This window comes from Cynocephalus volans, chromosome 11 (genome assembly GCF_027409185.1).
Source record: "Cynocephalus volans isolate mCynVol1 chromosome 11, mCynVol1.pri, whole genome shotgun sequence".
NCBI lineage: Eukaryota > Metazoa > Chordata > Mammalia > Dermoptera > Cynocephalidae > Cynocephalus > Cynocephalus volans.
Window position 1 is genome coordinate 66624421 of NC_084470.1, and position 26292 is coordinate 66650712.

At 37.3% G+C, this 26292-nt stretch overlaps 1 protein-coding gene across 1 annotated transcript in view; it reads right to left on the bottom strand.

Annotated features, from left to right (window-relative positions):
* Positions 1-26292, bottom strand: part of DNAH12 (dynein axonemal heavy chain 12) — a 248469-nt gene that overhangs the window by 1114 nt on the left and 221063 nt on the right. The window contains exons 65-72 of the mRNA XM_063113846.1: positions 22880-23017; positions 17998-18231; positions 16966-17154; positions 7502-7605; positions 6151-6355; positions 2283-2420; positions 1746-1837; positions 387-454 (exon numbers count right to left, since the gene is read on the bottom strand). Coding sequence (XP_062969916.1) covers positions 387-454; positions 1746-1837; positions 2283-2420; positions 6151-6355; positions 7502-7605; positions 16966-17154; positions 17998-18231; positions 22880-23017 — 1168 coding nt within the window. The remainder of the gene's footprint in view (positions 1-386; positions 455-1745; positions 1838-2282; positions 2421-6150; positions 6356-7501; positions 7606-16965; positions 17155-17997; positions 18232-22879; positions 23018-26292) is intronic.

The window sequence follows — 26292 nt, forward strand, 5'->3', positions numbered from 1 at the left end:
TATAGCTAGAAAATGCTAATCACTAGCTGGAGACTATGTCAAGCCTATTTGTGCTTCTGAGCAGTGTGCAAAGGGAGTTTAGAATCAAAACATGAATGGGCAGCTGTAGAATTTCTGAAGACACTTGTAGAAGTGTGGGTGAGAGGTAAAGAAAATGACAGATCCTGTGGGCTAAGAGCATAAAGAGGCAGAATATTCCCCAAATTATATTAATACCACAGACAAAAAAGGGAGAATGATATATTTCCAATATAAACATCCCTTCATTATTATAATTTGAGCTAAATCCTAAAAGATTTGAGCAAAAGCTTATTTGGGGAGCAGTTAATAATATCTATCATTCTTTTCCCTAAAACTTGAAGAAATTTTGTTAAAAGTATATTTACTTGGTTTTATCCATATGATGGGCATCAGATCAAATAGAAGTTTGGGATATTGTTCAGCAAGCAATCCACTGTAAACAGAAATTGATAGAAGTTATTAGAAATATTAGAAATAAGTTGGGAAATTCGCATCTTAGAAGAGATTGCTACTTAGATGTAGGCTTTTAATATAATAGAGAAGACCAGTGATATGGAGGAAAAGAAATGTAAAAAAAAGAAAACGAAGAACCGAGAGAAACAAAATTATGGAAAGGCAAAACGTAGAACAGTGAACAAATATCAATGCCTGCCAATTTTTAAGTACCGTCCAGGAGGCAGACACTATCACATCAGACCCTTACCACAATCCTGTCCCCGTTCCTATCTCAATTTCACAGATATAGATTGGAGGCTCAGAGACATTGAGTACTTTTTTCACAGTTACACAGATCTTAAGTGCCAGTGTCAGTATTCAAACACAGATCTGCCTATCTAGAAAATCTGGTTTCTCTTCACTATGCTACTTTGTTTGTTGGAAGGAGGAAAAGAGAGAAAGAAGGAAGGAAAAGATGAATACATATGTGAGGCAAAGTAAGTTAAGAAAAATGGCAGTAAAGTGATGAAAAAAGAAAAGAAAGGAGACAGGAGTAATAAAATGAACTATGTGCAGTTGAGTCTCCTCATAACACTCCCTTGGAATTTTCCCTGTAGAATACCCGAATTGCTCCCTCTTAGGTGATATTTCCTACTTTAGTCTTTAATGCTCCCTTGGGAGCAAAGTCTAAACCTGACTCTGGAAATAGAGGATTATGACTATAAATGGATTGTGAAAGACCAGGGCTCCAAGGGAAATATTTTCTCTCCTTTCTGTCCTACCCCTACATATTTTAAACAAGAATAGCATTGCTTAGTTTCCTAAGAGTGAAGCTGGAACTTCAATATTTATTCTAAATATTTATTTATTATCTCAATGCAAGAAAAAGTTTTCCATTCAGTAATAGAAATGGGAACTTTATGACGACTAACTGTAAATTGTTTAAAAATGAGGCAGTCCTACACATTACAAAATGGAAGGTAACTGTTAGAAAACAGAAGCAAAAAAATAATTTTGGCTAACTTTTCTACTACTAAAACCACTGAAATATTTCCTAAAAATTGTTCAGCACCTAAAAATAATCACTCATCAATTGCCCCAGACTGAGTAATGATGTACTTAAGAATTCTGAAATTATTTATTATTTGCTTCATTCCCTAGAAGAGAACTTTTGGTTAAAAAGAAAAAACAAAAACAAAAACAAAAAAAACCCTCCACAAAAATGCAGCAGACCACTTATCTATGATTCAACTACTATTGAAGAGGTCTTTGCAATTGAAACTACTAACCTTTTTCTGTCCCAGCGTGCTCCATCAAGATATAATCCATGGATATAAACTCCGTCTTCTGGTGATTTGTTAGATGTATCAGAAGGAATAACCTGAAGGGAGAGGCATACACTAGTAATGATCTACTGTCCACACAACTTGGTCTCATAAGGAAAACATTAGCTAGATATGCAGAACACATTCAGGGAAACTCTACTAAATAACAGCTTGTTAAACCATAAATATAAACGGCTTGTTAAACCATAAATACAGCCATAGTATGTAAAAAGGTGTAATATAAGTTCTTTTTGAAGCAATTTATACGTTTTACTGTACATCATTAATTTTTGCTAAAATAGAAGAACAGTATGGGATTACTTGAATCAAATATTGAGACATGAAAGTTCTATCCTAGGGAAAGCAAGACAAATATTATATACTTTTTTCACGGAACACAAAGAATGAAAAGAAGTAAAATTGCTTATAATGGGTTATAATATATAAATTCGGTATATCCACCTTGCTTAAATACATGAGTTAAGGAGTTAGTTACTGTACCTCAAATTCATATCCTAGTAAATCAATAGGGGTGGTATATTTTCTGGCATAATTCTGCATAGCTCCAGTTAAAAAGGCTTGGGTGAAAAAGAAACCTGAGAGCCAAAATACGCAAGGTTTCCCTGAATCATACCAGTCCTATAAAGGGAAACAAAACAAAACAAAACATTATGTACAATTTTTGACTTATGCAAGTGTCACTTGACATACAATTTCTGATTCTGGCTTTTGTGTTGTTGCCTACACTTTCCATCACAAGACTCTCTTCCCTGACATCAGACACACAGCCCACCCTGGCCTTCCTACCTCTTTTCCCTTCTAGTTACTCTTCTTAGAAAATTCAAAATAATTTGATCATTAACCTGAATGAAACATAGTTTGAAAGATTCAAATCTTCTGCAAAAAACCAAATGTAAATTATTTGGAGATTTATTATACTCATATTAAGTATCCTACTCAAAAGCAACCAACTTAGGCATCTTACACATTATCTATCTGGAGCCCTCATATGTTGATTCCAGTTCCTTAACCCTCTTAAACCCCTTGTCTCCATGCCACTGCCCCCACTCCAGCTCAGATATTCATGGTCATCTTTCTGCATCACTGTGCACTGTCTTCTTGCTTCTTCCTTCTCACTGGTCAGTACATCCAGAACAATGCTAAGAGAATATACCTCACCATACATTGTTTTGATCAGATTTAGCATCTTGCATAATTCTTCAGTGACCTACCAAATTCTTTGGTGATCCACCAAATTAAAGCCTAAACCTCTTGTCTCCTATTCAAGATACTTCACAATCTGGCCCTAAATTGTATTTTCAACTCTATTCTCTTTTTTATTTCCATTCAAGCATCCTACATTCTAATCAGACTGGACTATTTGCTGGTCTCTTTTGTGTTCAGTGGACATCTGTTGTTTTTCTCTGCCTGTCTTAAAGTGATACTATGCTTCTTTCCCTCTGGAGGACAAACCCTCCTACACGCTTGGTCCAAGCACTTCCGGTGGTAGAACTCCACTCAGCCACCTGGTATGGGCATGTGATTCACGCCTGGCCTATCATACCTTCAGTCATAGTGATTGATTCAGGAATGGACATGTGACCCAATCAAAGCCAAAGACACAGAAACTCTTGCTCGGACTTTTGGGGAAAAGACTTACTTTCAACTCTTTCAAGTTGTATGGATGTGAGGCCAGAATTGCTGCTGCTATCTTGATACCATCAGACAAGAACCCAGCTGAGAATGGAGTTAACCCAAAGAGGATGGATCCAGAAAATAAAGTGCAAGAAGCAAGGACCAGGTAACTATGTTGCACCACAGGTCAAACCTACCTGAAACTACTTTAAACCCCAAGACTTTCCAGTTACATGAAGGAACAAACTCTTTTTGCTTGTCATAAATTTTGTTGCTTACAACAAACTCAATCCTAAATGATACAGTGCTTTTCATATGACAGCTACATAAGTCTCTAAGTCCTTTTCCTTTCTTTTCAGTATTCAAGACCATTCATCCTTTAGATCCAGCTCAAGTGCTACCTTACCTATGAAACAAGCCTGTGTTCCTGAGCCAAAAGAACTGTCTTCCTTCTTTGAACTCCCAGAGCATTTTACATGTTGGTCCTTTATGGCACATCCCTTATACTGTATTACTTTTTTTTTTAGATACATAGCTTGTCTGCCTGTAGGTTATTGGCAGCTTGAAGGCAAGGCTCATGTTGTAATCATCTTTCTGTCACAGAGCACACACAACAAGGTGCATGGAACAAAGTAGGGTCTCAATTCATATTTGCTGAATGAACAGATGAATTAAAAATGAACTTTGTCTTTCATCAAGCAGTACACTATGGGAAGAAGCCAGCTTTGCCCCCTAGGAGGAAAAGAACAAACTGCTGCTGGAGATGTGGCAATGTACAAGCTAGCAAATCAAGAGAGGTAGAGGAAGAGATGGAGTTTGACAAGGGCAGACAGAACCAGCAGCATGCACAAGAAAGCTGTAAGAACCCAGAAGGCAAGGGTATAGAAAACTCACTCCTTTGGGGCTTCATTTAGTCAAGGATGTCATTAGTGTCTGTGGTCAGCTACTTGTACAATCTCTGAATTAGCTATCATTTACTAAGTGCTGAGTACATGCCAGTCACTGTGCTAAGTACTTTACATACATCATTTAGTCCATAAAATAACTCAGTGAATTAGATATTCCTCCCATTTTATGGACAAGGAAAGTAGCATGCAGAAAGATGAGTAACTTGCTCAAAGTCACAAAGATAGTAAAAGTGTCAGATCCAGGATTTATCCTGGGATTTTAATGAGTGAGCAAAAAACTTTTTTTTAAAAAAAGCACAGGAAGGAGAAAGGGAAGAGAAGAAGCTATGGACTAAATGTTTGTTTTCCTCCAAAATTCTTATGATGAAACTCTAATCTCCAATGTTATGGCATTTGGAGATGGGGCCCTGGGCAGGTAATTAGGCCATGAAGGTGGAGCCCATATGATGGGATTAGTGCCTTCATAAGAAGAAATAGGAGAGGGCTTTCTGTCTGTCTGTCTCTCATCTGTGAACCAGGAGTGCTCTCATCTGGTTCACCTGACCATGAGGGCACCCTGATCTTAGACTTCCCAGCCTCCAGAACTCTGAGAAATAAATGTCTGTTGTTTAAGTCACCCAGTCTATTTTACTTTGTTATAGCAGCCTGAACTGACTAAGACAGAAGACAAACAGGGTTAATGGTGAGAGAAAAACAAGAAAAGGATAGAAAGTACAGATTACTCATTTGCTTAATTTGTTAACTGTAAGAACCATTAGGAGGTGAAGAAGAGTCCAGGAGAAGGAAAAAGGATGAGAAAACCCTACACTTTCTATAAGGGTAAGATGTCAATGGAGGAAATCCATTTAGTATTCTATTCTGTACTGTTTCTTTTGTTAAGCGTATAATCTACATTAAATATTGCTATAAATTAAAAAATAGTCCACAAGAAAAATGGACATAGGATATGAACAGGCAGTTCACAGAAGAAAATACAAATGGCAAGCACACATACCAAAAGAAGCACAGGCTCACTAATAAAGAAAGTAACATCAAAATAAGACGTGGTTAACCTATCAGATCAGCAAAAACTTAAAAGGAATGTATGAGAAAGCTTGTTTCTCCAAGTCCTCACAAGCACTGGCTTCTACAGTGAAACAAAGTTTCATTTTATGACTAGCTTCTACAGTGAAACAAAATTTTTGAATAAAAAAAAGGCAACTGAACACTGAAAAATCATATACCTGTGACTTTTCAAAAAATATTTTTTGCATCCTCCCAACTCCATACCCCTCAAGCATAAAACATCAACCATAGGATGGGGGACAAATAGGGGAGCTGAGGAGGAAAAACAGTCTCCTGCCTTATGTTTTCCTGTGCCCCGAACATCCTTACATGTGTTAAGGGGAAAGGGGCAAGATTCGAAGCATTCATATTTCCCCTAGTTTTATGGGATAAGAGACACAAGACATTAATTTTAAGAAAATGGTCAATTATTGATAAATCCAAGCCTCGGCTTTTTTTTTGGAGACTTACCATTGGTATTAAAATCTCAAGTCAACATTGAACTGTGGTCTTAGAGAACCACAAATTTAGAATCTTCAAAAATATGTCACATACTACTTAGGTTTGGGTAAAGCAACAACTTAACTTTTCTACTAAGTACTTTGAAATGTATGTATATTTCAATATTCTAAAATTTTGGTTAGATTACAATGAAACTACTAATCACATTCCATTCATCAAGGAGACATTCAAGTGACCACAGGCATGTACTAACATCTCCCCATTCAACCAAAAAAGTAAAATTATATATATATAATTTTATATATAAAATAATCTCTTACCTGTAAAAAGTTCAACCGGGCTAGAAAATCTGCAATGTAACTTCCTAGGGGCTTAAGACTTGGGTATGATCGTTTAGCCCACATTTCTGGAACCTTTCCAACAAGTAAACTGCCAGAGAGTGCCTCCAATGCAGAATCCATTACAACCACACCCTTAATAGCTTTTTCAAGGTCTAGTAGAGTGCTACGTATTGTTATAATTAAACTGCAATGAAAGAAATTATGTCATTAATGTAAATATGATAGTAAATATCAACATACAATCTTTCCAGAAGAAGAAATAGCAGGAATCCCATTCACAGCTTTATGGGAGCGTTTTCCAAAGTGTGGTCACCTCCCACTTGGTGGCATATGAGATAATTTTAGGTGATTCTTGGATGAACATTTTTCATTTTAATCATTATATACATATATTAAAATATAAAAAATAATACAACTAGCATATCAAAATTTTTGTTTTCTGGCTATTATTGCTTAAGATCTGGCTAATTTAAGCAGAGAATCATTTTAGGAAAAATAGTAGGTAAATAACATTGCAGGTGACAGGCAAATATGGAAAAAGTTATAAAAGTGTTATGCAATAGCTGAAACTATGAAAACACTGCCTTAAAATATAAACTGTAATTCATTTATACACTTGCAAATACTTTGCTTCCCACTTAGGCCCAAAGTGCTAAGAACACCATAAATATACCTGTAGTGAAAGTTTTGGGACAAGCAGCTGAGAGACAGCATGTTATTACATATAAATACCTTGTATAATTACTTACATATAATTCTTTGTATAAAAAATACTTGGTAAAGGCATCATGATATTTTAATGTATTTTATTTTAAAACATCAACAAGTCTGGAAACCAAAATAAACTTGGAAACACTACAGAAAATTCATAACCAAAACAATTCTCCATTCCTTAAGCCAGTATTGAATTGCAGAAAATTAAATACAAAAATTCAAAGCAAATAATCTGTTTTTATCATGGGGTACCTTATCAACCTCAATTGGACTCAGTAAGAAAAGGGAGGTGTATGTGTTTCAGGTGGCAGAAAAACAACAAACATGGGCGTAGTTAATGTTCGTTCTGTCTTTATCTCTTGAGGAGAATAGTAACCGTTGGATGAGAAGTTATGATAAATGAATATTTTTAACCAGTAAGGACAGATCTCTTTTTCATCATCATTTTTACATTTTAAAAAACACCCTCTTTTCTGGGGCAGAAGGTCATGGAACTTTTGAAAAGGATATATAGGTTTTGATAATCTTTTCTTAAAATGTTTAATTCAATGCCAGTGTGTCTTTTTATGGACTTTGGTTGATTCCCTTCTGAATCACTGGGGATATAGATCCTTACTTGTTAAATCTTTCCATTTCTTGTACCAACACCGTGTTCATGCTCTCTTTATATTTCACAGGATACTTCAGTAGCGCTAGTTCAATGTCAAAATCATCCGGGAGCTAAAAAAATAGATTTTGAAGATCACAAATTACTCTCAGAATAGATAAGTAGTTTCATTCAGCTACAATATCAATAATAGCTAATATAGGGTGTTGCTATGTGCCAGGCACTGTGCTAACTGCATTCCATACATTATCTCCTTTAACTCATACCATACAATCTTAGGTGGCCATTATCATTTACACTTTACAGAATGAGGACATTTAAGTACAGAGAGGTTAAGTAACTGGCCCAAGGGCACACTGCCAAAAGGTAGTCTCTTTACAAGTCTCTGACCCCAAGGCTTATGTTCTTAACTACTACAGCACTTTGTGGAAGATACATATTTCTGAAAAGCTGTACAATTTCTTTTTGTAAATTGAATTTTATTTTCCATAGATAAAACTGATTAACCATTTTAGAATTGTTTTATATTTATTTCTAATCAGTTATCAACTGGTTCCAAATTGCTTAGCTTAAATAATTAGTTTACTCCACTATCAAATAATTAACGTGTGTAAATGTAGCAGGGTTCCAGGGTATAGGGAGAGAGAAGGCCATCAAGTGTCAGATTTCTATGAGGCCCCTCAGAGATGCTTGAGGAGAAGTGCTGAAGGGGATTTCAGAACTGATGAACAAGTCCCGAGATACTGGAATTCATATTCCTATAGGGGCAAAGGAGTTTCCCAATCAGGGAAGTCCTAAACTAAGAGAGGTGAGCTACCTAGACTGTCCCAGGTGATAATCCCTGGATGATACAAAAGAACTGTAAGTCACACATGGTGATATAACTCAAGGGCTCCTTGGCTCAGCCAACTCCCTTATGTTGACTATGCCCCAGATGCCTCTGCCAGGTACCTTGTTAGGGATCTTGTAAGAGCCACCATTCTGTGATGGCAAGAACCTTTCCCCACAGAGATAAACCACAGAAGCAGGAGGGACTAGGGATGAGAAGAGGCAAATGACAGGAGTGTGGGCTGGAGCAGGATAGTTTGCTTTCGGTGAGTAGGCTCATCTTAAGGAACGGTGTGAGTCAAGTAGTGGTGCAATCCATGGCTTTGAAGGCAAGTGGACTGGGGGCCAGACTCTGCTCTGTCAGAGGCCTGACACTGAAATACAGGGATAGTTATAGTACTTATCTTGGAGGGGAGTTATGAAGATCTGTGCTTAGGGCCATAATCTTTTAAAAGTTCTCTTAGTAGATTTTTTTTGTTTTCTTTTTTAATTGTGGCAAAACATATATAACAGGATAGCCATTTTAAGCATTTTAAAGCATACAATTGTGTAAAATTAATTACATTCACAATTCTGTGTAACTACTATCTTTATTGATTTCCAAAGCTTTTTTCTCATCCTATACACAGACTCTGTACCCATTAAGCAATAATTTCTCATTATTCCTTCCCTTCCATTTTGGTAACCTCTAATCTACTTCTGACTCTGAAATTTTTTTTCTTCTAATTTAGTTTTAGATAATTGTATATATTTACGGTACAATGTGATATTTGGGTACATTTATACAGTGTGCAATGGTCATATCAGGGAACTTAGAATATTCATCACCTCAAACGCTTTGTGTGTGGAACATTCAACATCCTCTCATCCAGCTACTTGAAGTTATATAGTAATTTGGTGCTGACTGTAGTCTCCCTATATTGCTATAAAATGCTAGATCTTGTTCTTCCTATCTTTCTACAATTTAGTATTGATTGACCACCCTCTCCCCATCCCCCCGTTTCCTTACTAGTCTGTAGTACCCACTATCCTACTCTCTATGTCTATGAGACCAACTTTTTTAGCTTCCACATATGAATGAGAACAAGTGGCATTTCTCTTTCTGTGTCTGGGTTATTTCACTTAACATAATTTTCTCCAAGCTCATTCATGTTGCTGCAAATGGCAGAATTTAATTCTTTTTTATGGCTAAGTGGTATTCTATTGTGTATATATACCCTGTTTTTTTAATCCAATCACTCATTGATGAACATCTAGGTTATTTCCAAGTCTTAGCTACTGTGAATAGATCTGTGATAAAGATGGGAGTGCATGTATCCCTTTGACTTCTTGATTTCCTTTCCTTTGAATATATGCCTACCAGTGGGATTGCTGGATCATATGGTAGTTCTATCTGGAGCTTTTTGGGAAGTTTTCATATTGTTTTCTATAATGGCTGTACTAATTTGCATTCCCACCAACAATGTACTGAAGTTCTCCTTTCTCCCCATCCTCACCAGTATTGGTTTTTTTCTGTCTTTTTGATAACAGGCATTCTAATTGGGGTAAGATGATATCTCATTCTGGTTTTGACTTGCATTTTTTCTGATGATTAGTGATGTTGAGCATTTTTTCATATACCTGTTGTCCATTTGTATGTCTTCTTTTGAAAATGTCTATTCAGCTAATGTGCTCATTTTTAAAATGGGCTATCTGTTGTTTTCCTATTGAGTTGTTTGAGTTCTTTGTATATTCTGGATATTAATCCCTCATCGGATGCATAGTTTGCAAATATTTTCTCCCATTCTGCAGGTTGTCTTTCACTCTATGGATTGTTTCCTTTGCTGTGCAGGAGCTTTTTAGTTTGATAGAATCCCATTTGTTTATTTTTGCTTTTGTTTGCCTGTGCTTTAGGAGTCTTAGTCATAAAATCTCTGCCTAGTCCTATGTCCTGAGGTGTTTACCTGTGTTTTCTTCTATAAGTCTTATAGTTTGGGGTCTTACGTTTAAGTCTTAAACCATTTTGAGTTCATTTTGGTATATGGTGAGAGACAGGGGTCTACTTTCATTCTTCTGCCTATAGATCTCCAATTTTCCCAGCACCATTTATTGAAGAGACTGTCCTTTCCCCAATGTATGTTCTTTGTTCCTTTGTCGAAAATCAGTTGGCTATAGGTAGGTGGATTTATTTCTGGGCTCTCTATTCTGGTCCATTGGTCTATGTGTCTGTTTTTGTGCCAATACCATGCTGTTTTAATTACTACAGCTTTATAGTATATTTTGAAGTCAGAGAGTGTTATGTCTCCCACTTTGGTCTTTTTGCTCAGGATTGCTTTGTCTATTTGGGGTCTTTCATTGTTCCATATAAATTTCTGAATTGTTTTCTCTATTTTTATGAGCTATGTCATTGGTAGTTTGATGGCAATTGCATTAAATCTGTAGATTGCTTTGAGTAGTATGGTCATTTTGACAATGTTGATATTTCCGATAAATGAACATGAGATGTCTTTCCATTTTGGGGTGTCTTCTTTAATTTCTTTAATCAGTGTTTTATGATTTTCCTTGTAGAGATTTTTTGCCTCCTTGGTTAAATTTATTCCTAGGTATTTTTGTTGTTGTTGCTATTGCAAATGGGATTGCTTTCTTGATTTCTTTTTTCTGCTAGTTTTTTGTTGCTATATAGAAATGCTAGTGATTTTTGTATGTTGATCTTGTATCCTGCAACTTTACTGAATTTGGTTTTTGGTAGAATCTTTAGATTTATTATACATAAATCATGCTAATGAGGAGGCAAAGATTCAAAAATTAAATTCTGACTAACTTGTAAAATGTCTTTGTAACTAAATGTGCTTATCTCCCAGGGCCGCCAGGACTCAGCCTAGTTAATAATCAACTGCTTGCTGGCATTTCTGCTTTTGTAATCTCGCTAGTCTGCCCCGCTTGCATTTTTAATTTTGACTGTTCACCTAAGTCACATGGGTGAGAAGGAACTAAAACTAACAGCTGTTTGTCTAAGATATAAGTTAAACCTAAGTTTATGGCCTATAAAAACCCTGTCAAACTCATGTTCAGGGTCCCAGGATCTCAGGACGTGAGTCTACCTGGGTCCCGCTAGTGTTCCTGTTCCACTAGCATAATAAACTTCCTAACTCTCCATCTCTCCAAGTGACTGGAATTGTTTCCTCACCAAGTTCTTTCCATAATAATGTCATATGCAAATAGAGACAATTTGACTTCTTCCTTTCCCATTTAGATGCCCTTTATTTCTTTTTCTTGCCTAACTGCCCTGGTTAGGACTTCCACTACTATGTTGAATAAAAGTGGTAAAAGTGGGCATCCTTGTCTTGTTCCAGTTCTTAGGGGAAAAGCTGATAGCTTTTCAGTATAATATTAGCTGTGGGTTTGTCGTATATAGCCTCTATGGTATTAAGATACTTTCCTTCTACACCTAATTTGTTGAGAGATTTTTATCATGAAGGGATGTTGAATTTTATCAAATGCTTTTTCTGCATCTATCAAGATGATCATATTTTTTTTTACATCATTCCATTGATGTGATATATTACATTTACTGATTTACATATGTTGAACCATCCTTGCATCCCTGGAGTAAATCCCACTTGATCGTGTGTATAATCTTTTTGGTGTGCTGTTGGATTCAGTTTGCTAGTATTTTATTGAGGATTTTTGTACCTATGTTCATCAGGGATATTGGCTTGTAGTTATCTTTTTTTTGTTGTGTCCTTTCCTGGTTTTGGTATCAGGGTAATGCTGGCCTGTGGTAAGAGTTTGGAAGAATTCTGTCCACTTTAATTTTTAAAAATAGTTGAAGAAGTTTTGGCGTTAGTTCTTCTTCAAATATTTGGTAGAATTAAGCAGTAAAGCCCTCTGGTCTGGGGCTTTTCTTTCTTGGGAGACTTTGAATTATTGATTCAATCTTGTTACTTGTTATTGGTCTGTTTAGGTTTTCCATTTCTTCTTGGTTCAGTCTTGGTAGGTCATATGTGTCCAGTAATTTATCCATTTCCTTTAGGTTTTCAAATTTATTGGTGTATACTTGTTCGTAATAGTCTCTAAAGATCCTTTGTATTTCAAAGGTATTAGTGTAATGTCTCCTTTTGCATTTCTGATTTTATTTATCTGGGTCTTCTCTTTTTTTCTTGGTTAATTTGATTAATGATTTGTCAATTGTGTTTATCTTTTCAGAAAACCAACATTTCATTTGATTGATCTTTTGTATTATATTTTTAGTCTCAATTTCATTTATTTCTGCTTTGATTTTTATTATTTCTTTTCTTCTACTTATTTTGCATTTCATTTGTTCTTGCTTTTCTAGTCCCTTCGGGTGCATTGTTAGGTAACTTATTTGAAATTTTTCTTTTTTTTATGTAGGCATTTATTGCTGTAAACTTTCCTCTTAATACTGCTTTGGCTGTATCCCATAGGTTTTGTTATATTGTGTCTTCATTTATTGAAAGGAATTTTTGATTTCCTTCTTAATCTCATCTTTGACCCACTGGCCATTCAGGAGCATGTTGTTTAATTTCCATGTATTTCTGCAGTTTCAAAAGTTCCTCTTGTTATTGATTTCAAGTTTTGTTCCATTATGGTCAGAAAAAATACTTGATAGTTTGATTTTCTTTTTTAACTTGTTGAGACTAGTTTTGTGGCCCAGCATCTGGTCAATCCTGGAGAGTGTTCCATGTGCTGATGAAAAAATGTGTATTTTGTAGCTGTTGGATGAAATGTTCTGTAAATGTTGGTGGGTCTGTGAAGCCATTTAAATCTGAATTTCTTTGTTGATTTTTTGTCTTGATAATTTGTCCACTGCTGACTGTGGGGTGTTAAAGTACCCAGCCATTATTGTGTTGGATCTATCTCTTTCTTTAGATCTGACAGTATTTGCTTTATATATCTCAGTGCTCTGGTGTTGGATGCACATATATTTTTATTGGTTATATCCTTTTGCTGTACTGATCCCTTTATCATTACATAGTGCCCTTCTTTATCTCTTAGTACAGATTTTGACTTTAAATCTTTATTATCTGATATAAGTATAGCTCCTACTCACTTTTGTTTTCTATTTTCATGGAATATCTTTTTCCATCCCTTCAGTTTCAGTCCATGTGTGTCTTTGTAAGTAAGGTGTGTTTCTTGTAGGCAGCATATGGATGGGCCATATTTTTTATCCATTCAGCCAGTCTATGTCCTTTAATTGGGGCATTTAATTTGTTGCAGTTTGGTGGGTTTTTGTATCGATAAGGTTTGATTCCTTTCTCTTCTATTTTGTATATCAGTAAATTTTATATTTTCAGGTGTTTTCATGGTGATTGTTATTGTTCTCTCTCTTCTGGATGTAGGACTCCCCTAAGCATTTCTTGTAAGCTGGACTGGTGGTGATGAATTTCCTTAATTTTTGTTTGTCTAAGAAAGACTTTATTTCTCCTTCATTTCTGAAAGATAGCTTTACTGGTATAATATTCTTGGCTGGCAGTTTTTTTCTTTCAGTACTTTGAATATATCACCCCATTCCTTCCCGGCCTGTAGGGTTTCTGCTGAGAAGTCTGCTGTTAGTCTAATGGAGATTCCCTTATAAGTGACTTGATGCTTTTCTCTTGCTGTTTTTAGAATTCTCTCTTTGTCTTTAACTTTTGACAGTTTGGCTACAACATGTCTTGGAGAGGACCTTTTTGGGTTGAATCTATTTAGGGACCTCTGAACTTCCTGGATTTGGGTTTTCATATCTTTCCCAAGACTAGGGAAGTTTTCAGCTATTACTTCACTAAACATGTTTTCAATACCCTTTTTGTTTTCTTATCCTTCTGGAGTGCCCATAATTCAAACATTTGTTCACTTAATAGTATCCCCTAAATCTTGTAGACTTTGTTCATTTTTAAAAATTCTTTTCTCTTTCTTTTTTTTCTTTTCTTCCTGTGTTATTTCAAAACAGCTGTCTTCAAGATCAGAAATTCTATCTTTTGTGTGATCTAGCCTTTTGTTAAGACTCTTGAATGTATTTTTTATTTCATTCAATGAATTCTTTAATTCTAAGATTTGTTTGATTTTTTAAATGATATCTATCTCTTTGTTAAATTTCTCATTCAGATCATAAATTGTTTTTCTGATTTTGTTGAATTGTTTGTCCATATTCTGTTGTATCTCAGTGACTTTCCTTAAGATTATTAACTTGAATTTCTTTTCCAGCAAGTTGGCAATTTCTGATTTAGAAGGATCTGTTATTGGAGGATTACTGTGTTTCTTTGGTGGTATCATGTTTCCTTGTGGGGGGTATTTTGTTTTGTTTTTTGTTTTTCCATGTTTCTTGTTTCCCCACATTGATATCTGTGCATCTGGTGGAAGAGTCACTTCTTTGAATTTTGTAGAGTGGCTTATGTGGGGAAGGACTTTCACCAGCAAATGTGTCTTTGGGTGTCAGTTGGATAGAGTACAATGGCTCTGTTCTGGATGGGTGCAGTAGTGTAGACTCTGTGTAGTTTCTTCAGCTGTAATCCACTTTCACTATGTGTGTGACCCAGTAGCCTATTTCTTGGGAGGTTTGTGGTGGTGGTGGCATGGCTTCGCTAGGGGTGGGCTTGCTGTGTTCTCAGGCTGGGGGGTGCATATACACCCTGTGGGCCAGTCTTCTTGGGAGCTGGCTCACTGGGGATGGGGATGCTGGATTGATTTTCAGGCTGAGGGTGTGGGTGTATGGCATGTCAGGGATTCTGGGGCTGGTTTGACAGTGGCAGGGTCATCATGCTGATTGTCTGACCAGTTTTGGGCCTGCCATGGGCACATCAGCCAGGCTGTCTCTCCCTTGAATACATGTGCATGTGATGGCTCAAAGACTCAGCAGGGGTGGGGTGGGAGTGTGGGGGCGGGGGTGTCCTTCAGGCACATGACAGCTGGGCTGTTGCTCTGAGTCAGGGGCATGGGCATACTTTGGCTTGGCTAGCTGGATGCAGGTCTGACAGGAGCCAGTACACTGTGCTACTTCTCAGGGCCAGGTGCAAGGTTCTGCTTCCCTCCACTTTTGGGGAGATCTGCTAACAGCGGGGCTACTGAGCTATTTCTCAGGTGGTGGGTGAGGCCACTAGGTGAGCCGGCAAAGAGGGGGACCTGGAAGGTGTTTCTTGGACAGTGGATGAGGCTGCAACACAGGCCTGCTGAGAGAGGGCCCAGCCAGCCACTTCTTGAGCAGTGGGTGAGGCTGTTAGGTGGGACTGTTGAGGGCAAGACCACTTTGCCACTTCTCTGGAAGGGTGCAAATGCATTTCAGTTCCGCTCAGCTGGGGTTGGGGTGTGTTCATTAGGGTAGGGATCTGGGAGATGTTTTACCAGGTTGGAAGCTTGGCTGCACAGAACTCAGTCCACTGGTAGTGGGGGAGGGGTCTGCCTATCTGGTCTCTGGCTGGGTACATGGGAGTGTATCAGTTCAGCAGGCCTGGCATTGGCTTCCCGGGCATGTAGAACTGGGATCACAGCTGCTCCTGGGTCCAGGCTTCAAGCTGCTGGGATCAGGGCATTGTATCCTCTCCTGTGAGTGCACTGGGATAATAGCTGAGCTTTAAGGCTGGGGCAGCACAGTGGCTGCTGGCCCCCAGGGCAGGGCAAGCTCCCACAGTGGCTCTGGTTTCGAGATGATTTCTACTGCATTGGCTGGGGTCACGAGGTTGGGGGGTGGGGAATATACAGTATGTGCTCCTATTCTAGAGCAATGCAGGGCATATATTCTAAGCAGCCCCCACACTTGGTTCCAGGCTTGCAAGGGCTGTGGAATCCTCCTGCAATAGGAACTGTAGGCCTCTGTGGTAAGGATGGGGATTGGTGTGGGCCCTCTGCCTACCTTTTCCCCAACAAGAGAACATCTTTCCTGTGCCTACCCCGGTGGTGGAGATTTGGTGGATGAGGCTAGGTGCCTCTCTCTCCTTTCTACGCTGTCATCCTGGGCTTTCGTGCTCCACAGGGATCTCACCAGTTTCCCTCTGCACTCCTGTGCTCTTCCACAGATGCTGCCATCAAAATTTAGCTGTCCATTAGTTGTTCTGGTCCTTTTCTGTGAGAGGGACATGCCTTGGGCAGCTCTAGCCTACCATCTTGCCTCCCCTAGAGGGCCTCTTAGTAGTTCCATACTGAATTTAAGACTTACAGAAAAAAGGTTAGACTAGACAGTGCTATTCCACTTAGTAGGGCTAAATACATTGGGGTGTATTATGAAAAGAAAAAGCTATAGCAGCTAACTCAGCGCTGTTCTTATCTCCCTGTGCCTCCTCACTTCCAAAGGTATAGATTAAAAATCATGTTCTCCTTGAACCAGCAAGTTCAGAACATTTCCTTCATTTTTTTAAAAGCAGGCCTTTTACCTTATCATTTAGAAATGATAATAAATCATATGTATGTTAGCTGACACACAACTATAGTTAAGAACTTACTATGTGCCAGGCACTTTGCAAACCACTTTTAATTCATGATCTCCTTAATGGTCTTAAAAATATTTTAGAACTGGTACTATTATTACTACTTTAGAGATTTGGAAACTAATGCTTAGAGAGGCAAAGTGCCTTGGTCGAGGTCATAAGGCTAGTAAAAGGAGTTTTCAGATTGTCATGTCAGTACCATTTTATTTATATTATATTACAAATTACATATTTTAAGCTAATTATTACCTTGTTGAGAATATCTTTGGTAATTTCTAATAGAATCTGGTCAGTACTTCCTGAAGATCCTGTCTGTTTGGAGCCTCCCTGGGTGAGGAGTAAGGACTCAAAGAGGATTTTTGTTTGTTGAAGATCTTTGGAGATATCAACATTTTCATGTAATCCAAATATTTCAGGGTGTTGAGTAAATGGAAGTTTCTACCAGAAAACAGATTAGGCATGCATCACATTTTTACTGGATACTGAAGGGGATCAGAATATGCTACCCCAAAATATGCCACTTCGGCATAAGGATTATTGTGAGCTGAAGGCAATTAAGAATCAACAGAGATAGGAGGAATTCTCTGCCCTCCCCTTATCTGCCTAAAGGCAGGGTATAAACTTCCCCCTCTTCTATAACAGGATGAGGAGAGTGACCCTTATAACCAGGAATGAAGAGCTGGCATTGAGAAGCGTCCGCATAAAAAAAGCTTACTAAAATAACCCTTGTCTTCCATTTGTTTCCCCCATATATTTCTTAATCCCTTTCCCACGATTTATTGCCCCTAGAAATCTAAACTCCCTTTTCTTTGTCAAGCCACTTCTTCAGAACTTATCACCCTTTGTTAAAATGTCAATTCCCAAGTATAACTCCTTCTTCTGGCTTTTACTTCTTTTCTGTAAAGCCCCCGGGCACATAAAAATATTAGCATCAGAACAAATTGTATGTCTTTTCTCCTGCTGATCTCTCTTTTGTCAGTTTAATTCTCAGGCCCCAGCCACTGAACTTAAGAGGGCAGAGGAAAGGTATTTCCTCTCCTACAATACATTAATTCATAAATCAGACATGTGAAGACAAAAAAGGGTTAAAAACCACAAAACATCAAAATAATAGAAGAATCAAACTTTTCCAATTTTCAGTAATTACTAGAAAAAAGATATTAAAAGTTGATTTAAACCATAATACTTGTCTAAACCTATACCTTAGAGGGGAACATTTCACCATTCGCTTTTAGAAAAATCACATGTAAATCTAACCCAATTTTCAATGATACCACTTACCTTAATGAATTCAATGTAGTCCTCATAAGTGCCTTTGGGAGGTGCAAAATAGTTTCCACTGGGAGAAAACTTATAATGAGGGGTTTCAATTATGTGTATATTATAAAAGTCAGCCAGCATGGTTAACAGGAGACGTCTGTCCCAATCATCTGTCACTCTGCCTCCGTAATTACACTCCCCAGTCAGGTAAGAGATAGCTTCAAATGGAATTGTATCATATTCATTTATAAATAACTGAAACAAAAGGAAAATGAAACAGTAAAAAATTTTAAGTCTTTTACTTCATTTTCATTTTTAGATGTCATTAAATATCTGTCTCTCTCTCTACATAGAATAGGGGTTAAAAGAATTATCATCATGGTTGTCTTTGGGTGGCTGAGATTGTTAGTGTTTTATTTTAAATTATTTTGCTTATCTACATCTCCCAATCTCTTTCTGCAATAAATACACATTGCTTCTGTAATGAGAAAAACATTGAATAAAAAAGGATGACATGGAAATTACCAAGGTTTTTTTTTTAAATATGAATTTGGACAAACCTTGTACAGTGGATTGAATTATGTCCCTCCAAAACTCACTGAAGCTTAATTGTGTCCCTCAAGCTTTATATATTAGAAAGTTGGTCCCCACTGTGACTGTTAAGAGGATAGGAAATCCTATTATGGTAATTGAAAGGTGGGGCCTTGAAGAGGTGATTGGATTGTAGGACCATACAGTAGTGAATGGATTAATAATGGTGGTCAGGGGTGTGGTTCTGAGAGCTTTAAAAGGGGAGCATGAGGAGTCCGTCTCTCTCTGCTCTCTCTGCTTCCACCATCTCGCAATGTGAGACCCCTGGGTCACTGTCACCACCACCAGATGGACTTTGGACTTCCCAGCCTCAGAAACTGTAAGCAATAAATTTCATTTTTTTTAATAAATCACCCTGTTTCTAGTATTTTGTTAGAAGCAACAAAAACGGACTAATACACATTATGTTAGGACACTGGTTCTCAACTAGGGTCAATTTTGTCCCCAAGGAGACAGTTGGTAATGGCTGGAGACAATTTAGATAGTCACAATGGTGGTAGGTTGTGGGGTGCTACTGACATCTATTGGGTAGAGGCCTGGGATGCTTCTAAACAATGTACAGGAGAGCTGCCCACAGCAAAGAATTATCTGGCCCCAAATGTCAATAGTGCCAGTGTGGAAAACTAGGTGCCTGATTTAGGATACCTTCCACAATGTGATAAAAACAAAGCAATTTCAAACTTTAGTGCCAGAGCCTTCTTCAAACATTATGACACAGATCCACTGATAGACAGTATATATCATTCCTAGTTTCATTATTATAGTAATTATAGTAACAAAAACTACTATTTGCATAGCTTTTACACTGTCTTATTTATCTCCCAATGATTCTGTAGAGTTGGAAACTGAGTATGGAAAATGTGAAGTAATGTGAAGGCCTGTATTTATTCCAATTTCAGATCCCACACTTTTTCCAATACACAGGAAGTTTTTGGTAGTGTGTGTATTGGGATGGCATAAGTTACTGGCTGAGAAATGTTCCTGCCTCTCATTTACCTAATAATGTAGGAATTATAGAAGAAATCGTGCACAGTTGAGAGAAAATACTTCTAAATTCTTCAGAGCCAAGTTAAAAGAGGACCCAATTCTTTGAGACTCCCATGTTTTCAGGAAGAAAATTGTCAAGAGATATGAGAGGGGGACTGAGAAAGAAGGAAGGTCATCTTTTGGGAGAATGAGTTATTTGTGAAAAGAGGAAAGCTACTCCCTCTCTTCTCATTGGGGGAGGAGAAAGCTATGTTCAACTGAGTTTCCTTCCTCCCCCAAAATGAAGGAAGAGAGACTCCAAGAGAAATTAATGTTAAATTTGTGGCATGTGCAAGAAGTGAAAACCTACTCATTCCCTGGTTGTCTATTCACTTAGACATCAGTTTTCTGATTTGCGCTTTAGCAGAGAGGTATCCTGCCAGTATAACGAAGTGCAGATGATTTAAAAATTAATCCCCTCTCGTGTTGCCAGTTCCTCAAGACATGAAAGATAGATCCAGCTGATGCCTGCATTTCCAATATTGGGGCAAGAAAGGTTGATGACATCGGAGGCTGCAGGCTGGGGCCTGGTCAGAAGATGAAGAATTCTCAGTTGATTGATTATATATGCAGTCTAAAGGTTTTAGCAAAATGTTCTCTAAACTTAGGCTGTACCAATTAAATTGTACCAATGTTTAAAATCAATGTCATTTTAAGACTTTATGGAGAAGACCTCAAAAGCACAGGAAACAAAGGAAAAATAGATGGGATATATCAAACTGAAAACCTTCTGTACAGCAAAGAACACACTCAACAGAGTGAAAAGACAACCTACAGAATGGGAGAAAATATTTGTAAACTATTCATCCAACAAGGGATTAATATCCAGAATATACAAGGAATTCAAACAACTCAACAGCCAAAAAAAAAAAAAAAAAAGTCTGATTAAAAAATGGTCAAGGGAGCAGAATAGACATATCCCAAAATAAGACATACAAATGGCCAACAGGTATATGAAAAAATGCTCAACATCACTAATCTTCAAGGAAATGCAGATTAAAACCATGATGAGATATCATCTTACTCCAATTTGAATGGCTAGTATCAAAAAGAAAATAACAAATGCTGGCAAGGATGCAGAGAAAGGGGAACATTTATACACTGTTGGTAGGAATGTGAATTAGTACAGCCATTATGGAAAACAGTATGGAGGTTCCTTAAAAAACTACAGATAGAACTGCCATACAATCCAGAAATCTCATTGCTGGGTATATATCAAAAGGAAAGGAAATCAGTATATCAAAGAGATATATGCACTTCCATGTTTACTGCAGCACTATTTACAGTAGCTAATATATGGAATCAACCTAAGTGTCCATCAACGAATGAGTGGATAAAGAAAACGTGGTATATATGCACAAAGGAATACTATTCAGCCATAAAAAAAGAATGAAATTCTGTCATTCATGGTAGCATGGATGGAAGTCATTATGTTAAGTGAAATAAGTCAGGAACAGAAAGAAAAATAGTATATGTTCCCACCCATATGTGAAAGTTAAAAAAGTTGATCTCACAGAAGTAGAGAATAGAACGGTGATTACCAGAGGCTGGGAAGAGTAGGGGATAGGGGGATATTGAGAGGCTGGTTAATGCATGCAAAATTACAGCTAGATAGGAGTAATAAGATCTAGTGTTCTATAGCACTGTAGGGTAACTATAATTAACAAGAATTTATTGTATACTTCAATTAGCTGGAAGAAGGATTTTGAATGTTCCCAACACAAAGAAATAAGTGTTCAAGGTAATGGGGGGAAAACAAGATCAGTGGTTGCCAGGGTTTCAAGGGAGGAAGAAGGGAGGGAAGGATGAATAGGTGGAGCACAGAGGTTTTTTAGGGCAGTGAAACTATTCTGTATGATATGTAATGGTGAATACATGACATTATGCATTTGGCAATACCCATAGAACTAACACAAAGAGTGAATCCTAATGTAAACTTTAGATAATAATAATGTATCAATATCAATTCATAGTTGTAACAAATGTACCATGCTAATTTAAGATGTTAATAATAGGAGAAACTGGGGGTGGGGGGGCGGGGGGGGTAAGTGAATTGTCTGTACTTCCTGCTCAACTTTTATGTAAATTTAAAACTTCAAAAATATAATCTATTATTTTTTAAAAATCAACGTTACTTCATCATGTAATTACTATTCCATAGGCACCAATTTCATCAAACGTTAGAGGGATTTTTCAAATTGACAAATTTATTCCAGTTAAGGTCTCTGCCCTGAGATTTTTAAGAGTTGATAAGAATATCAATAATTTTTATAAAAATTACCTGTTACAATGTTTGATTTTAAAGTTTGATATAAACATGATTAATATGTATAACCTTACAAAAAAGCCACTTGACTGAAATCTAATAGCACCTAAATTGGGTTTTATCAACACTTCCTTTTGTCCTTCACAAGTCTGCATTTCATAAAGACCCTTCGGAACAGCGAAGAGCAGAAAAATACTACTGTTCTGTGGTTGTGTGAAATGGCAGCAGCTTACTTTCCCAAACTCCTTTACAGCTAAAGCCTATGCCTGTGACCTGGGCTTAGCTACTTAGATACCATCTTAGACTAACTGGGGAGATTAGTTTACAAAGAAGCAGGAACAACGAAGAATCTCTCTGGATGTAATCATGACATCAGAGGGCCTGCAGTAGACCAGAGTCTGTGTGGAAGCTATGCGAGCTGTGGCGTCTAATATTCGACAAGGGTAGAGATGTTGCTCTGGACATGGTATGACTCTGGTTATGACTCTGGATGCCCTTCCTATGAGCCTGACTCTCTAGCTGTCTTGGAGATTTTGTGGAGCTACCCAATACCCTTTCAATGAATTACTTTTCTGCTTAAAGCAGACAGCCTTTTTCTGTTGACTGACAGAGCTAAATTGTAGAACTGACTGAGTGGGGGAGGGGTGTAGAGGATAGTGAAGACCTGTAAGAACCCAACACAAGAGGCACTTCAGAAAGAAAGAACCAGGGCTCCTGATGACAGCACTGTTATGTGGTTCAATCAACCAGCCCCAGAACTTGTCCTTCCTATGCACCTCTTTCTTATGTGAAATAATAAGTTTCATTATGGTTTAAAACAGGTTGAATCAGGTTTCCCGTTACTCAGCAGTAGAAAGAATCCAGATGGAGATAGTGATTCATAAGCCACAGCTATTACTACTAACTACACACCTTTTACTGGTGTTAAGAGAACTGAATAAGTTATTCTAAGCAAAGGGACTTGCCTAGGGCCTGGTAAATAGTGATCCTTCATATATGTTAGTTACTTTCTAATTTTACCTGTAGTTGTCGGATACTGATGCGTAAGTCTGATTCATTAAATCCATATGGAATATTCCAACCAAGAGGACCAAATTTCTTTCTTTCTTGCACAAGGGCATGGAAAAAACAAACTCCAAACAGCAACTTCTCCCATGCCTTTAATATAAAAATAATATAAAAATAATAAAGCAAGAAAAATTGTGATCAGATTTCCATCAGTAAAACAAGGGGAAAAGATCAATGATCTTTTTTTCATTACAAGATTCCCTGATCACATGCTATCTAAAACAATACTTATATAAAAAGTATTCATCCTATAACTTAATTAAAACCTGCAAAGCTATAGAAATCACAATAATATTAAACTTTATTAAAATGCGAAAATAGTGCCATTTTAGCAAAGTGTTGGCTAACAATACTTTGGTATTATTCATAAATATTTACAACTTCAATACTCAAATGTCACCCTGTAAACTTGCTGTGACTATAAGTGTAGGAGAATGATTAATCATTATGATATGAATAAATCCCAATATATATAACTCCTGACTTTGTGACTTTCCATTTGGAGATTATTTTTGAAACCACTGTTTACTTGACTTGTCCATGGCATCTTCATATGTGTGATATGTATGTCACATTGGTTTCTCACAAAACCTGTGCCAGTGCTCTGGAGGATGACCATCCATCTCTTTAAAGTCCCCCCCACAAGTAAGTTTCAAGTATGCTACATGACCATCTCAAACATAGCTCCAAATCCAGTGAAAAACTATCCAGCTATTTTCATGTGATGCACAATAGAAATTCTTCAGTATTAAAATGTAAGTACATTATGCTTTACTGAATAGATATATCCATGAAGTGTACATAAACCAAACCATTTTTAAATATACTAGATGAATGCTGTGGGGAAACATTCAATAGGGGAAGAAATTTTTGGCAATGAGAGCAATTACCTAATTTCCATATATTTTCCACATATTTTTACATAATGGGTTTTCTTAAGGCAGGGATCATTCTTAAAGTTTTGGAAAACTGAATGGTCGCATTTGTTTTTGTCTTTGAACTTTATTTATATTGAGTTCCTCCAAAAGCAGAACTTCAGAGAAAGATTAGGGTAAAGGGAGGTTTATGTGGGAGGTGATCCCAGGAAGTAGGTTAAGAGTGTGATATAGTTTGGATGTGTCTGTCTCTCAAGAGCTCATATTGAAATCTGATCCGTAATGTTGGCAGTGTTTGGAGGTGTTTGGGTTATAGGGGCAAATCTCTCATGGACAGATTAATGCCCTCCCTGGGGGGGTGGGTTAGTGAGTGACTTCCTGCTCTATTAGTCCCTGGAGAACTAGTTTTTAAAATGACCCTGGAACCTCCTCTTTCTTTGCTTCCTCTCACCCTGTGATCTCCTTGCACTTGCTAGCTGCCCTGCTGTTTTCTGCCATGAGTAGAAGCAGCCTAAGACCTGTGCCAGATATAGCTGTCCCAGAATAGTGAGCCAAATAAACCCCTTTTCTTTATAAATTACCCAGTTTCAGGTATTCTGTTATAGCAACACAGAAACAAACTAATAGAGTAGGGAAAGGAAGACAGAGAAAGAGGAAAAGTCAATATAAGGATGTTACTGAAGTTGTTGCTGTGGCAAGGACTCAATTCTGCTAGTACAAGTGGTCCCTGAATAGTTGAGGGTTGCCCCTATAGGTGATAAATTTTCCACATTTTTGGTCTGTGTTTGTACATCTATGGGTCAAGAAGACTCCAGTGGCACCGGAGAAATCTTGGGGATGTAAAGCAGAAAGATGCATACTTGAGATGGGATGCTGTCAGCCTAAGATGAGACTGAACTTACAAAGAACTGTCTTCTATAGTTGTGGCTGAAATTAGATACAGACTGAGGAGATGTGACAAAGGACAACAGAGAGGTTCACCACAGTCCTTTATTGAGGTTTTTAAAAAAGAAAACTAGGTATTCTAAAAAATTCTTGAACATTAAAAAAATATTTTAAAAAAAAACAAACAAAATCCCCTTTCTGAAGGCAGTGTTTTTGTTTGTTTGATTTTGACAAACCCAAGGGGGCAGCAGGATGCTGCCTTCTCTACCTGAAGATGATACCACTGACTCACCATCATCTTGGTTTGTTTTCTATGACATAGTCCTGGCTTATGTTGACTCATCCAAAATCCTTAGTAAGGTGTATGAAGACTTTCAAAGTCTTGCCCCAGTGTTCCTTTCTACTCTTATTTCCTATCAGTCTAGTCAAAATTAGTTTCTCATTGTTCTTTCAACACCTCGTCATAATTCTATGCTTTAAACATACTTCTATGCCTACTTCAAATATGACTTCCTTCATGAAGCTTTTTTTGGTTCAGCCAAGAAGAGTTTATTGTACACATGTGAGAAGAGTCGCAAACCCTGGGTACCAATTTCTACCTCCAACACTTATGAGCTGTATGACCTCAATAATTTATTTAGCTTACCTGAACCTCAGTTTCTTTATTCAAAAAATAGGTGCATGATAGTAATACCAATATCAGTTATTAGTGTGTGAAGCTTGTATATTTAAACTACCTGGAACCTGCTGGTGCTCCATAAAGGTTTGTTCCTTTCCTCCCTTCCTTTCTTTGTCCTTTCACAGTATATAATGATACTACCATAGCTGTTGAAAACAGTGGTTGCCAACCTCGTTGAGCACGTAGATTTTTTTGTTATTTATTTATATCAGCTCTTTTTTAATGTTTTGATCATGTTTTACAATTTTTTATTTTATTGTGGTAAAACACAGCATAAGATCTACCATCATAAGACATTTTGAAGTGTATGATACAGTATTATTAACTGTAGCAACAATGTGGTACAGTTGATCTCTAGCACTGATACGTCTTGCGCAATTGAGACTTTATGCCCGTTGATTAGCAACTCCCAATTCCCCCTCCCCAAAGCCCCTGTCAACCAAAATTCCACCTTCTCATTCTGCGTATAACTATTGTAGATGTCTCATATAAGTGGAATCATCCAGTATTTCTCCTTCTGTGACTGGCTTAACTCACTTAGCATAATGTCCTCAAGTTATTCCATGTTTGCCACATATGGAAGGATTTCCTTCTTTTTTAAGGCTGAATAGTATTCCATTGTAAGTATATATCACGTTTTCTTTATCCATTTATTCATTGATGGGCATTTAGGTTGTTTCCACATCTTGGCTATTGTGAATAATGGTGCAACGAACATTGGAGTGCTAATATCTCTTTGAGATCCTGATTTTAATTTTCTTGGATAAATACCGAGAAGTGGGATTGCTGAATCATATGGTAGTTTTATTTTTGATTTTTTTATAATCTCCATACTGTTTTCCTTAGAGGCTGCACCATTTTGCAGTATCACCAACAGAGGCCAAGGGTTCCAATTTATCTACATCCTCAGTAACATATGTTGTCTT